Genomic DNA, 13,080 nt, shown 5'->3' on the forward strand with positions numbered 1-13,080 from the left:
GTTACATCAGAAGGTACTAGGGGTTAAGATTTCAATATATGGATTTTGGGGGAACACAATTCAGCCTACAATACTATACAACAGAATATTATGCAGCAATAAAAAAGACTTCCTGCAGCAATATGTATGAATCTCAGATCATTATAATGAACAAAAGAAAATACATGATTTATGATTCCATTTATCCAAAACTAAAGCATAGGCAAAAACCAACCTATAGTGACAGAAGTCAGGAGATTAGTTCCCTATGACTGGGAAGGGCACAAGAGTGACTACTGGAGGACTGGAAATATTCTCTATCTTAATCTGGCTAGTGGTTACATAGGTATGTACATAGATAAAGTCCCTTAAGTTAAATGCACTTAAGATTTTGCATTTTACAATATATGTATCTCAATAAAATGATTAAAAGACAAAAAATAAAATGATAAAATTACGGGGGAGCTTTTATAGTAATGTTTTCACCCTTATGAAAGTGTCACTTTTATAAGAGACTGTCACTAATGGCTATAATTAACATGCTTTTATGGTTTAAACAAACAGGTGGCTTATCTGATCATTCAAATCATTGTATGATCATAGATCATACAGTCATTGAAGCATGGCTTAAAGAATGAATTTGTTCATGCAAGTGCCTTCTTTTCATAAAATGACCTAAGTAAAATGTGTATGCAGTCTTACCTAACTTAACATTAGCATGGCCTGTCTCCAGACAGGGATACTGCTTGATTAGGGTTATTGGCCTTATTATCCTGACCGTGGACAACTTCCCCCTATATCATCATTCACTCAGTCAGTAGAAGGTACTGAAGGCCCATTACGTTTCAGTCCCTGTTCTAGGGAATTCAGCAGTGAATGATAAAAAAAAAAAAGCTCTTCCATCATGGAGCTTACATTCCCATGTAATAACATGGGATAATTCCCATGAAATAAACAATGAATAAATAAGTAAATATTTAAACAGTGAAAAGATATGTAAGCATTTAGCATTGCTAAAACGCTAAGTGCCTTGGAGAAAACTAAAGCAGAAATGGGGATAGAGAATGCTGGGGCAGGGCTGGAGGGGTGACTAATATTAAATGGAGTATCAGGCTTCCTGAAGAAGATGATATTTGAGCAAAAACTTGAAGGTCATCTCTAAGGATGGTGGGCCAAAGCAATAAGATGGAGAAAGGCAGAATTATTGAACATTGAATGTCCCCTGAAATCTGAGATTCTACATTATGTAAGTAACATATGTTCTTGGGGAGGGAAAAAAGATACTAGTTATGCATTTCTAAGAAGGTTGGGCTACTGAGGGTACAGAGCTAATTATTCAGTTGACAACATTTATGAAGCAAAACATCCATGGAGTCCAGTGCAGAGTTTCACAAAGTCTTTATTATCATCCCACCTCAGAGGCCCTTTAGAAATCTTACTCCAAACTCTCCTCCAATCATGATAAAGTGCTAATATCTTGGACAGGCTATATATCAGTTTATATACTGTGGCCATTTGGAAGGCCACAGGCCATTGTAAAATCTAAGATTTTTTCATTCCCTGAGAACCAATTTTCACCTCCCTGGTTGTGCTGTTCCACCCCCATTGAGAATGCATGGTCTTTGAGATGGGAGATTTTTCTGCATTATTTGGGTGTACCCAGTCTAATAACGTGAATCCTTAAAAGCAGAGAAACTTTCCTGACTGTAGTCAGAAAGAGGTATCACAATGGAAGAAGGGACAGAGAGATACAACATTGTTGATGCTGAAGATGGAGGAAGGGGCCATGAACCAAGGGGTACAAGGCAGTTTCTAGAAGCTGGAAAGACCAGGAAGCAGACTCCCCCCTTGGGCCTCCAGAAGGGAGCACAGCCTTGCCAACACCTTGATTATAGCCCAGTGAAACCCATATCTGACTTGAATTGTAAGATAATAAATGTGTTGCTTTAAGAAAAAAAGAAGGAGGGGCAGAGGGAGAGCACACGTAGTATCACTATGAATAATAAATTCTGAAAATTACAATGAAGGAACAGAAGGTATATGACACCAGAGCCTACGGCTCTGAGGTAGCCTCTGTGAAAAAGTGACATCAAAGCTGAGAGCTGAATGGCCAGGACGAGATGACCGGAGAATAGTGGGAGGTCTGGAGCATCCCCTGGGGGAAGGACAGCAGCTACAAAGAAGCTGAAATGAAAGGAGCTTGGTGCACTGTTAGTGGGATGAACTAGAAGGTCAGTGGGGCTGGAGGCTCGTAGGTCAGGGAAAGCAGCAGCAGGGGCTTGAATGTGCAAGGCCTGGTAGGCCACTGGATAAATTTCAGATTTTATTCTAAGTATAATGAGAACCCATTGAAAAGTGTTGAGCAGAGGTGTGCTTATATTTTAAGAAAGCACTTTGATTGGATAATGGTTGAGAGGGGCAAGAGCATAGTGGAGAGATCACAGAGCAGGTGATCGCCCTGAGTCTGAGCAGAGAACTCTAAGAGGGCTTGTAGGAAGCATGACGGCTCTCACCCTCTGCCACCACCTAAGAGCAACAAAACCCCAAAGTGTAAGTACTAATCCAATTGTTGAACTTTTATTTAGTTCTTCCAAAGCCCCTGAATGCCCCAAACGTGATCGACACTGGACATAACTTTGCTGTCATCAACATCAGCTCTGAGCCTTACTTTGGGGATGGACCAATCAAATCCAAGAAGCTTTTATATAAACCTGTTAATCATTTTGAAGCTTGGCGGCATATTCAAGGTAAGGTTTGGGCAGAATGGTTCCAGCTGGAGATGTGGCACCAGGAAAGAAAATTTCCCCAAATGTAGAAATCCTTTCTCCTAGTTTCAACCCTCTGGTGGAAGAGGGCTCCATTTCGGAGTACTCAGGGAAAAGTGGGGGGTCCTCTGAGTCCTGGGGCTAATGTTCTGGAAGTCATGATGTACTGTGGGACACAGAAGCATCTTCTGTATCTGTAGACCTTTACCAGTAGTTCCTTTCCAGGCTTCTCTGCATCTAGTTACTCTATCTTGCTTGGTTATGGTAAAAGATACATGTTTATGCCATAAATAATGGTAACAGAAAGCCCAGGACCTACTGGAAAGGCAAAGAGAATTACTGAGGGGGGATTGTTGCTGCTCTCTTGAATTATTTATTCTTTTTCTCAATAACAGTCTTGTCCTGCCTGCAGGCTCCTTATGTTCAGAGAGTTTGAGAGGAATTTGGACTTGAAACATTTGGGCTGTGGCAGACTGGCCTGGGGCAGGGGAGTGGTGGCTGTGGCAAAGAGAGCTACATGCTTCCCTCCCAACTTCCTGAAAGAAAAAAAATAAAATGTGATAAAATGTTGAAAGTTCATGAAAACAGTTAAATTTACCTATTTGTTAAATTTAGTTTACAACACAGATTACAGTTGTTTGTTGCCCAATGATGTAAAATCATAATATTTAAAAAGAAAGCTGAGCATTATCAATTGGCCATGCTGTTTTAATTGTGCCATCTTATAGACCTGCCACTACTGGGCTTGTAGGTTAGCATGCATCCCTCTGCTGGTACTTGGCTCACTATACCTGTGATCTCCTAAAAAGGGCTCTCTACACACTGTATGTGGATAACTGAGGAAGTTACAAAAAAGGATAACAAACGGATGGTTTTCAGCTTAATAATGATAGCTGACCTGGGTTCACTGAATAATGTCATGACATTATTACTGAGCTCTTCACATTCCATTGCAGACTCAACCAAATTCAGAATCCCAGTGATAGAAGGCTGATTTGATGGCTTTATGTTTCCAGCAATCAATGTCAATGGTTAGGTCTTATTAAAAAGTAGCTTTTTATTTTTTCATATGGTGGGAATAGTCTATTATCTCCTTCTGTAAGTGGATATCCACAAAGTTGTCTTCTAAGCACTCTTAAACACAGACAACTGGAAATGTATCATATGGTAAGGCAATTATCTACCTCTGCAATATCCGTGGAGAAACAGGCTAGTGAAAACAAATAGCTAAGGAGAAAAGAAGCATATACCACTAATTTGTGGGATCTGTTTTCCAGTACTTCAGAACCCCTCATGTGGAGTGATTTGACCATTACAAATCCGTTACCCAAGTCACTGTAAACAAACCCTGGAAGAGTCTCTTCTCTTGATGACTTGGTTGCAATAACTGTATTTGAAAACAGAAATCAAATTATTTTATAATATTCTGAGATTGTTTTTCCCTAAATCTGAGTGGTGTGCCATATAGTTGAAGATCTGTGTGATTTTACCCTACAAATGAAGAGAAAATCACTAGAGCAGAAATATAAGTGGCACAGAGATATTTATGTTAATGCATACATTGTAATCTGAAAACTTCCTTTAAAAAGCTTTATTTTCCTTATATTAGGAATGGTGAGGCCCTGAAGGTGGAACTGCCTGTTCCACTAAGAATTTGTGTTTTTAAAAACCAAACAGTTCACATCACAAACAACATTCCAGTATAAAGAATGTAAAAGAATGCCAACTTAAGTTTCTTGGACTTTCTCTCTTCTCAGTGACAAATGAGATTGTTACACTCAATTATTTGGAACCTCGAACAGAATATGAGCTCTGCGTGCAGCTGGTCCGGCGTGGAGAGGGCGGGGAAGGGCATCCTGGACCCGTGAGACGGTTCACGACAGCTTCTATCGGTCAGTTGAAGCAAACAGCATTTATTCCTGAGCTGGGTGGGCGGGGAAGGAAGGGGAAAGAGGAAGGAAGACCAGGAAGGGTGGTGGTGGGTGAGCGGGTGGGTGGGGATAGAGGTGGAAGGAGTTTGCTTTTGAATGGGTGGGGAAGTGACAGGAAGGCTAGCAACTTGGAGCCAAAGCGTTCTTTTATTTGGACTGTCCTCCTGGTCTGTCTCCCTGGGGAGGGTGTCTGCAGCACTCCAAGGGGCCAAGAGGGAAGCAGACAAGTCTTCAGGAAGCAGGGCCATCCCCCAGGAGTTGGGATTTACTTTGTAGCAACTGTGCTGAGTCTTGGCTCCCGAGTTTTACCACCAGCTTCCTGTTTCCACCTTAAGGGCCCAGGCCAGGTTCTTGCCACATAACTACTTCAGAAATCCCAGTTGGTTTATTTTCAAAACTAATTTCTAATTTTTCAAAGTAATTCATGTGCATAGTTAAAACATCAAATAAAAAGGCTTTTATCTAAAGAACAGCAGTCCCATTCCCACCCGTCCAGTCCTGTTTCCTATATAGGCAGCCACTTTTATCTCCTCAAGTTATTTCTTATAGGATGTATCTCCATGTTTCTAAATCAGTGGTTCTCCAACATTCTTTGCCCCTGTCCATCAGAATCACCTAGGGAGCTTATTAAAACAGACGTCTATCCCAGGAGTTTCCAATTCAATAGGTTTGGGGCTCGAGACTTGCATTTCTAGGAAGTTTGTAAGTGATGTTTGGTGTGACCAGTCCTGGATCCACACATTCTAAGATATGCAGCAATATTTCTTTGATCAATGTTAGTATCCATTGGCTTTCCATTGTGTTAAGTGAGAAGCTCTTGCATGTACGAAGGCTCCCTGATGCTAATCTGGACTCCAGCTTTCTGCCACCCAGGTACCCTCCTCTGAAACACTGAAGTGATCCCTTGCAAGGTTCTCTTCCAGGGTTCACTGTGTATAATCATTGGCTACTTTCTCCTGGTCATAGCTTTACAGTTTCAGCTTAAGCTCACATATACTTAATTCCATTACCTTGAAGGTAGAATTATCATCTTCTTCACTTTATAGATTGGAAAGTAGATTCTCAGAGTGGTTGATAACTTGCCCACGGTGAGGCCCCTAAGGTATCACCATGTAGGCCTGCAGACTGAGCATCCTTTTGTTTCTCTAATTATTATTATTATTACCTAGGAGCCCGAAGGCACTATTTCTTTATTATAATTGATAACTTTTCCTATTGCATAGTCCATTTACTAAAGGCAAAGGAATCGGGAAGAACTTAGTGAGAAGCCGGAAGGACCAGGCAGCTCTTCTGCAGGGCACGCCCTCCCTCTGGACTCGCCGTTGCACATTCCCCACCTAGTTCTCGTTTGACCAGCAGCATCCTTGGAAGACCAAATGGGCCTCAAAAACTGGTGCTTGTAGAAGCATTACACAGTAGGAAATGGTTTTCCTGGTGGTGAATACGAAACAAAAACAGAAACCACCAAAAACTCTATATAAGTTATAGGATAAAGGGATCTCCGTAACTATAATCAAAAGGTCCTCTGATATGTGGTCAGGTTGCAGCTGAAAGGCAAAGGGTAGTTAATTCTCTCTTGGGTCAGTGTTGATGAATCAAAAAGGGGAAGGCCGTAGTGTGACTCAGATGGAAAGCATTTATGGAACAGAACGTGAAGCACTCGCAGACCCCACACTGTACTGTCTTCAGCCCTCAGAATATGTTCCAGCCAGGAGGTATTTAGAGGCCTCTTGGAGTATTTCAAAGTAGTTCTCAGGGGCTGGTGGGAAGGGAATTATGGAAGGTTCTTCTTTTCCCATCATTTGAATGTTGATGTTTGTTTTTTAATTCATATCATCTGGCAGTTGCACTATTTATTTTAAGTATGTTGACTGAGTAGTGGAGCCAGGAGGAGGGAAAAGAGATCACACTCTGAACACACGGCAGAAAGGGGACAGGCAAGGAGGGGCAAAGGCTAAGCCCTGTTCCCGAAGGAAAGGGAATTAGAAGCGACCGTGCATCGAGTTACTCCTCTAACCACTACGGGCTTGGAAGGTTTATGTGTATGTTCCCAAAGGCCGACCCTCTGTCCTGCTCTGTCATTGTAAGCCTGCCTGATGGCTCTGGGTGGCTTATTTTGAAACTTAAAATTTAAAGCTGAGAAAAGGGGTTGACATCTTGTCTCTCAATGTGCAAAGGTTATAGAGACTAATAACTATTTATAGTAATAAGAATGTAATATTCAATAGTTCCAATAACTATTTAATTTGCAGAGTATTACATAGTGTTAAGTAAATTGCAGGATCTGATTGCTGCCTCTCCCTAATCTAAGGACAGTCAGAAATGATCAGTGAGGGTCACTCTCTCTGGTGGATGACAGCAGACCCTCCCTCTTATCTCTAACTAAGGATTAGAATAGTTTCTCAACTTTTTTTTTTGTCTTAAATTATTGCCCCTTAAGGAGCTTTTTAGTTATTTTTGTGTTTAGGACAAAATGTCTGTTTGTCCTAATGCCCCACCTGCCATGAATTCTAATATCACAGATCCGTTTATATGTGCCGATTCACAAACCATTGTAATATCTAAAAGGTTCTCAGACCCATGAACCAATCTTTGCCCCCTTAGGAGCAGTAATGTCCTCAGTGAGAATGCATGAGATAGAGGATCCCTATTCTATGTTTTACATCTGGAATTTAAGTATCGATTTACTATTATTAACTTAAAACACACAGGTTCCCCATCTGTCCATTGACACAAGACAAGACATCTTAGGGAGGGAGGGTGGGAGGGAATGTTAATAGGGCTCCTAACACCTTCCAAGTATTTTCATATCCATTATCCATTTACTCCTCCTGAGTACAGTAGATGACTACTTTCATTTTGTATTACAGGTAAACTTGGAGAGTTTATGAATGTTCCAAGGTCACAAAACTAAAGTGGCATGCTCATGTCTCTTTGATTTCAAAAGCCATATTGTTTGCATTCAGTTCTTGGGTAGCCCAGGTTCCTATGGATATTCTGGCCAGGCAGCACGTGGTCCTAGCACATATCCTGATGTGATCAGAGCAGGGCCAGGCTGGACCCCACCCCACACCCCACAGTGGTCAGGGTGCCTGGGATCCTCCTTGCTAGGGGAACTAACCCTGAAAGTGCTTTAAAATGTATCGCCCAAAATTGTATCAGAAACATTGAACAATCACTCACAGTCCCACAACCTTGGAAAATCCAGTTTTTATTTTTATCAGTTTCCTTGTTAACCTTCACCAATTGTAGACATAACTTACCAGGCTGCAATCAGAGTTTTTTCTCATGTATTTTAAATATTTTTATTGGGCTTCCATACTTTTCCAATTATGCATGAAATCCATTAGATAGCTATATCATTTGTTAAAGCATTTGCCTATTTGAAACATTTAGGTTTTTTCTGATTGTGTGCTATTATAAATAATAATATAATGAACGTGTTCATGCACAGAGGCTTTTTTCTTCCTTTGGGTTATTTTTTCAGGATAAATCCTGGGTAGTTAGATTATAAGGCCAAAGCATATGGTCATTTCTAGAGCTCTCGAAAAATTTTTCCAAGTTGTTCTCTGAAGGGTTTGTATTCTCCTATTACAGTTACTCAAACTGCATACTAAATTATTGTAAAGATTTGAAATTTTGGTAGAAAAAAAGCTGCTAGCTTTTGTTTCTTTGATAGCTTGTGCAGCTGTGTATTATCTAGAAGTCATGGTAATTCTGTAAAGCTGCCCACTGGGGCTGTTTGTCACCTTACCTATGTAGAAAGAGTGATCCTTCTGGTTTCTCCTAGGTCTCCCCCCTCCAAGAGGTCTCAGTCTCCTACCAAAAAGTCAGACCACTCTAAATTTGACCTGGCAACCAATATTTCCAAGCTCAGAAGATGAGTTTTATGTTGAAGTGGAGAGGAGATCTGTGCAAATGAAGAGTGATCAGCAGAATATCAAAGTACCAGGCAACTTGACTTCAGTGCTACTTAACAATTTGCATCCCAGGGAGCAGTACTCAGTCCGAGCCAGAGTCAACAGCAAGGCCCAGGGGGAATGGAGCGAGGCTCTCACCGCGTGGACGCTGAGCGACGGTAAGGAACTCACGGGCCCAGCCTCGCCTGAATGACATTTGGCTACTGCTATTTTCACGTGTCTGTCATCACTTTAAGAATGTTTCTTAGAAACCATAAAAGGCAGCTAGTTGCAAGTGAAGGCTAATTAGTGCCCCCACCCCAAGCACAGAGTCATTTTACTAACCAATGATAGGAAAGCTCCACGGATTGCAGCTGCAATAATTCAGGCAGGACTGTGCTAAAATTTACCTCTCCTTGGTATGGAGTGATTTATTAAATAAATTAATAACATGAATAAGGTTTTTTAGGGCTTGTTGACTATGTTACAGGACACTTCAGGATGACCACGTATCCCTATGCACTCAGGTGCTGATTAATCGCAGATGGGTCTTTCTCAATCTTAAAAGCCAAGTACCTTTGCTTGAAAAATCTTCGTAACAGATCATTGTTAGAGTCACTATATATATCTGAGGGTAAAAAAAACAATTTTCTTTCAAAATATTCTGCAGCTCAGAGTTTTTTCTTTTTTAGATTGGTCATTTAAAATTCCTTGGAATTTCTTGGGTTTCTTTGCAGTATTGGAAGTTTTTCTTCATTAAGCAGAAATTCTATGTTAATTCACTGCCTGTGAACTTTGCATTTGGAGTCCTTGGAAAGACTGGAAAGCCACACCAACTACCACTTGGTTAGGATTGTGGGGTCCTATGTCAACCCCCAAAGTTGGAGGCTTTTTTCTTCAGCTGCAGCTGTACTTCCTCGGTCACAGATGTGGAAACTGGATGGGTTTCTCCAGCCTCTCCCTTCTTACATCAGTGACATGTGGGAGTCTTGACTGTTCTGCCAGCATTCAGGGATTCTTCATCTTTAGAAAAAACTGTACAATTTAAAAGTTACAGAGCAGTGCGAAAAATAATGCAACGAACACTCCCATTCCTACCACTCAGGATTAACAGCTGTTAACATTTTGTCCTATTTGCTTTCAGCCATTTTGTGGAAAGTAATAACACAGTACAGATAAATCAAAATCCCCTTTGACCATCATTCCTACTCTTTCTGTCCCCCTCTCCCCAGAGACAACCAAAATTATGAGTTTGTTATGTATCTTTTCATTCAATGTTGTACACTTACTGCACTACATACATCCATAAGGGCACCTACACAAACTTATCATTCTTCATCTTGCTTTATTGAAGAAACATTGTGATTTATATCTATCCATGTTAATTTGTTTAGACCTGACATATGCTTATTTAACTTCTGTATAACATTTGATGTTATGATTATATTATCATACTTATCCATTCCCTTTTAGGTGGACATATGGGTTTTCTTTTTGCTTTTCCTTTTTTTAAAAAACATCACAACCAAAAACTCAATGAGTATCCTTATATAATGCATTTCCCCATGCAAAAATGTCAGAGCTTTCCTAGGGAACATGTCCAGAAGTAGAACTGATGAGCAAATTCCCTATGAAATGTTCTTCAGTGTGTATTATGCCCAGGAATTGAGGAGAGTACCATTTTCCCCATATCCATCTCTCTCCCTGTATCTGTATTACTTGATATTGTCGGACCTTTTTATTTTTGTCAGTCTTAAAGGTAAAAAGTGGTACTTCACTGTTAATTTCAATTTCCATTTCCTTGATAAGTAGCAAGGTTGAGAATCTTGGGCATTTGGATTTCTTTGTTTTTATGTATTTGTTGATAACCTTTGCCCATTTGCTATTGGTTGTCTTATATTACTGATTTGTAAAAATTGTTTATACAATTTGGATACTCATCTTATTATATACATTGCAAATATACTCTCCTAGTCTCTTTATTTTCACCTTGTTTGTGGTGTCTTTTACTCCATAAATATGTTACATGTAGATGTAATCAGACCTTTTAATATTTACCTTTATGGTTTCTACTTTTTTTTTTGGAGATAATACCTACCCCAAAGTCATAAACATTTTCTGTATATTTTTTCTAGTAGTTTTAGTGTTTTGTTTTGCACATTTAGGTCTTTAAGATATAGGGATATTATTTTAGGTTATGGTGCATTTTAATATTTTTTATTTTAATCTTATTCATTCACATATGGCGAGCTAATGGTCCCAGTGCTGTATACTGAATAGTTCCCCTAGTGATTTGTGATTCTTTCTGTATCATATGCCCAGTTGTATTGGTTTTGCATTTCTGGACATTCTGTTCTCTTCCACTGATCTTTGTTTATGTTCTGTGTGTTTGTTCCTATACCATTACCAGCCTGTTTCAATTACTATAGATTTATGAAGTGTCTTGGTAACTGTTGGGTGAATCACTATGTTCTTTTTCAAAGTTGTCTAGATGTTCATTCACTCTTCTATATAAATTTTACCCTCATTAGAATTATACATGATCAAAACCAGATCATCAGCTATCATATTTATAGGATTAAATGAAAACTAACTAGTAATCACTGAAAGTGGGCTCGCCTTGGGATTCTGTATGAATTTGATGGGGTGAGGGTGTTATGCTGGTGGTGGTAGTAGAGATGTTGATTGGCAGGGTGGGAGCTGGTCCCTATAGGATCAGGAAATTAGGGCAAGGAGGATGTGGATGACAACACTTCAGTTTTAACTGAGATATTTGTTAATATGCTATGTTGGCATTGGCTGATCTTGCATATAGGCTGTTCAGAAGTAAGAGCAATGTTTCCAGTTATAAAGTTTATGTTGGTGCCCAGCCTAGCAGTTCCATCTGGTTCAAGTGTAAGGAGTGGAATGAATTAGACTTGGCATATGGCCCCAACATATGTAAAAATATGTGTATAATTTTTTGAATATCCAGAATAACTCATTTGACACTTACAATGACTTAAATGAGGAAAGTAGAGTAGGAATTATCATCACATTTAACAGATGAGGATCCTTAGGCAAGGTGGAAGGCTAAATAACTTAACCACAGTTATACAACTAGTATGGGATTAACACTCTAATTTGCATTTCAGTTCCATGTTTGTTTGTTTTGTCAAACCATGTTACCCTTTTGTCTCTCGATGGGCAACCAACGGTTTCAAAGCAAGATCAATTTTTCGAATTCTTTTAGCAGTCATATTCCACTTCTAAATTGCTTACGATCTGATTAGCATTTCCTAAAGTGTTTTAGAAATTAGAGTCACCTGAGGAATCTGTAGACTGCTGGGTTCAGACTCACTGAATGTAAATCAGAGGTGCACTAAGCTAGCCCAAAGGGTGACTTCTTTTGGGCATAAAAAGGGTAAACTGGTACATGCAAATTTATCATTTTTAGTGGGCACCAAAATTATATTCATTCTTCTACAGGTGTCTGTGAGACACTGCTTCTTTTTGTGACAGGCTTAAAATGCCAGTGGTTTATGATGTTGAAATTGTTTCTGAGGCACAACTCTACAAATGCAAAATGCATGTTCACAGTAATCTGAAAATGTTGAGTCCTAATAATCTATAATTTTCTTGTGGGAAGGAAGGTTATTTTATATTTTCATAAAAATATGCAAATAACTTGGTAAGGGAAACAAAGGAAGTTAAAACACACTTGTTGGTTAATCAACTGTGATTTTGGATGACTTACCACCTGTTAGACATAGAAAATGACAATCAGATTTGGAAGGCTCAAAATCCAAGGTCTGCTTTGCATAAATTGCCACAGTTACCAAAGGAGTATGATATGGGGAATCAACATCTTGGAAAAAGGAAATTTAGAATGAAGAAGTATCACAGAGAATTTTGAATAGAAAGAATGTACCTTAAGACATTTCTTGAAGGTTCTGATTTGCTTACAAGCAGTGACTTTTATGTGGAAAGACAGTGGTATATGAAGTGAAATGGCTGGGTCTTCTACTTGCTTACTGGGACCAGTACAAGCCTCATACCCTTATGAAGTCTCAGGTTCCTCACCTCTAAGATTCGGATAATAAAAATCTCAGTACTGCTTACCTACCATGGAGTTATGAGGGTCAAGAGAGCACCTGCATATGGAAACACCTTGTAAACAGCCTCACAAATATACAGTTACTATGAAGGGCAAAAACCTTGGGTGCATTCTTCCCTTGGGTCAAATAGGCTTTATAGGGTCACAAACTTCCCTTCATGTCTGTGTGCTTTCTTGGAAAGCGGTTTGAGTGAGAGTGCAGGGGTGCTTCTGTGCCTGCCATCCTCACATGCAGAAAGCCACACAGTATCTCTCGCTCATCCTGCCTAAGGCTGAGTAGAATGTGATCTTTTCCCCAAATTCCTATAGCACTTTGTCTGTTAAATGTTTAACACATTTTCTTATGTATACACTGACTTACTAGTTTTCCAAAAATGCACGCAGGGCAAGGATAGCTTTGTTGGGACAGT

General features: G+C 39.7%; 1 protein-coding gene across 3 annotated transcripts in view; it reads left to right on the forward strand.

Moving 5' to 3' along the window:
* TEK (TEK receptor tyrosine kinase) overlaps positions 1–13,080 on the forward strand; it is a 97,709-nt gene that overhangs the window by 66,364 nt on the left and 18,265 nt on the right. For all 3 annotated transcript variants that reach the window (XM_036898074.2, XM_036898073.2, XM_036898071.2), the window contains 3 exons: positions 2,565–2,726; positions 4,502–4,636; positions 8,466–8,753. In XM_036898074.2, the coding sequence (XP_036753969.1) occupies positions 2,565–2,726; positions 4,502–4,636; positions 8,466–8,753 (585 nt within the window). The remainder of the gene's footprint in view (positions 1–2,564; positions 2,727–4,501; positions 4,637–8,465; positions 8,754–13,080) is intronic.

The sequence above is a fragment of the Manis pentadactyla genome, chromosome 3, assembly GCF_030020395.1.
Source record: "Manis pentadactyla isolate mManPen7 chromosome 3, mManPen7.hap1, whole genome shotgun sequence".
In the NCBI taxonomy this organism is placed as follows: Eukaryota; Metazoa; Chordata; class Mammalia; order Pholidota; family Manidae; genus Manis; species Manis pentadactyla.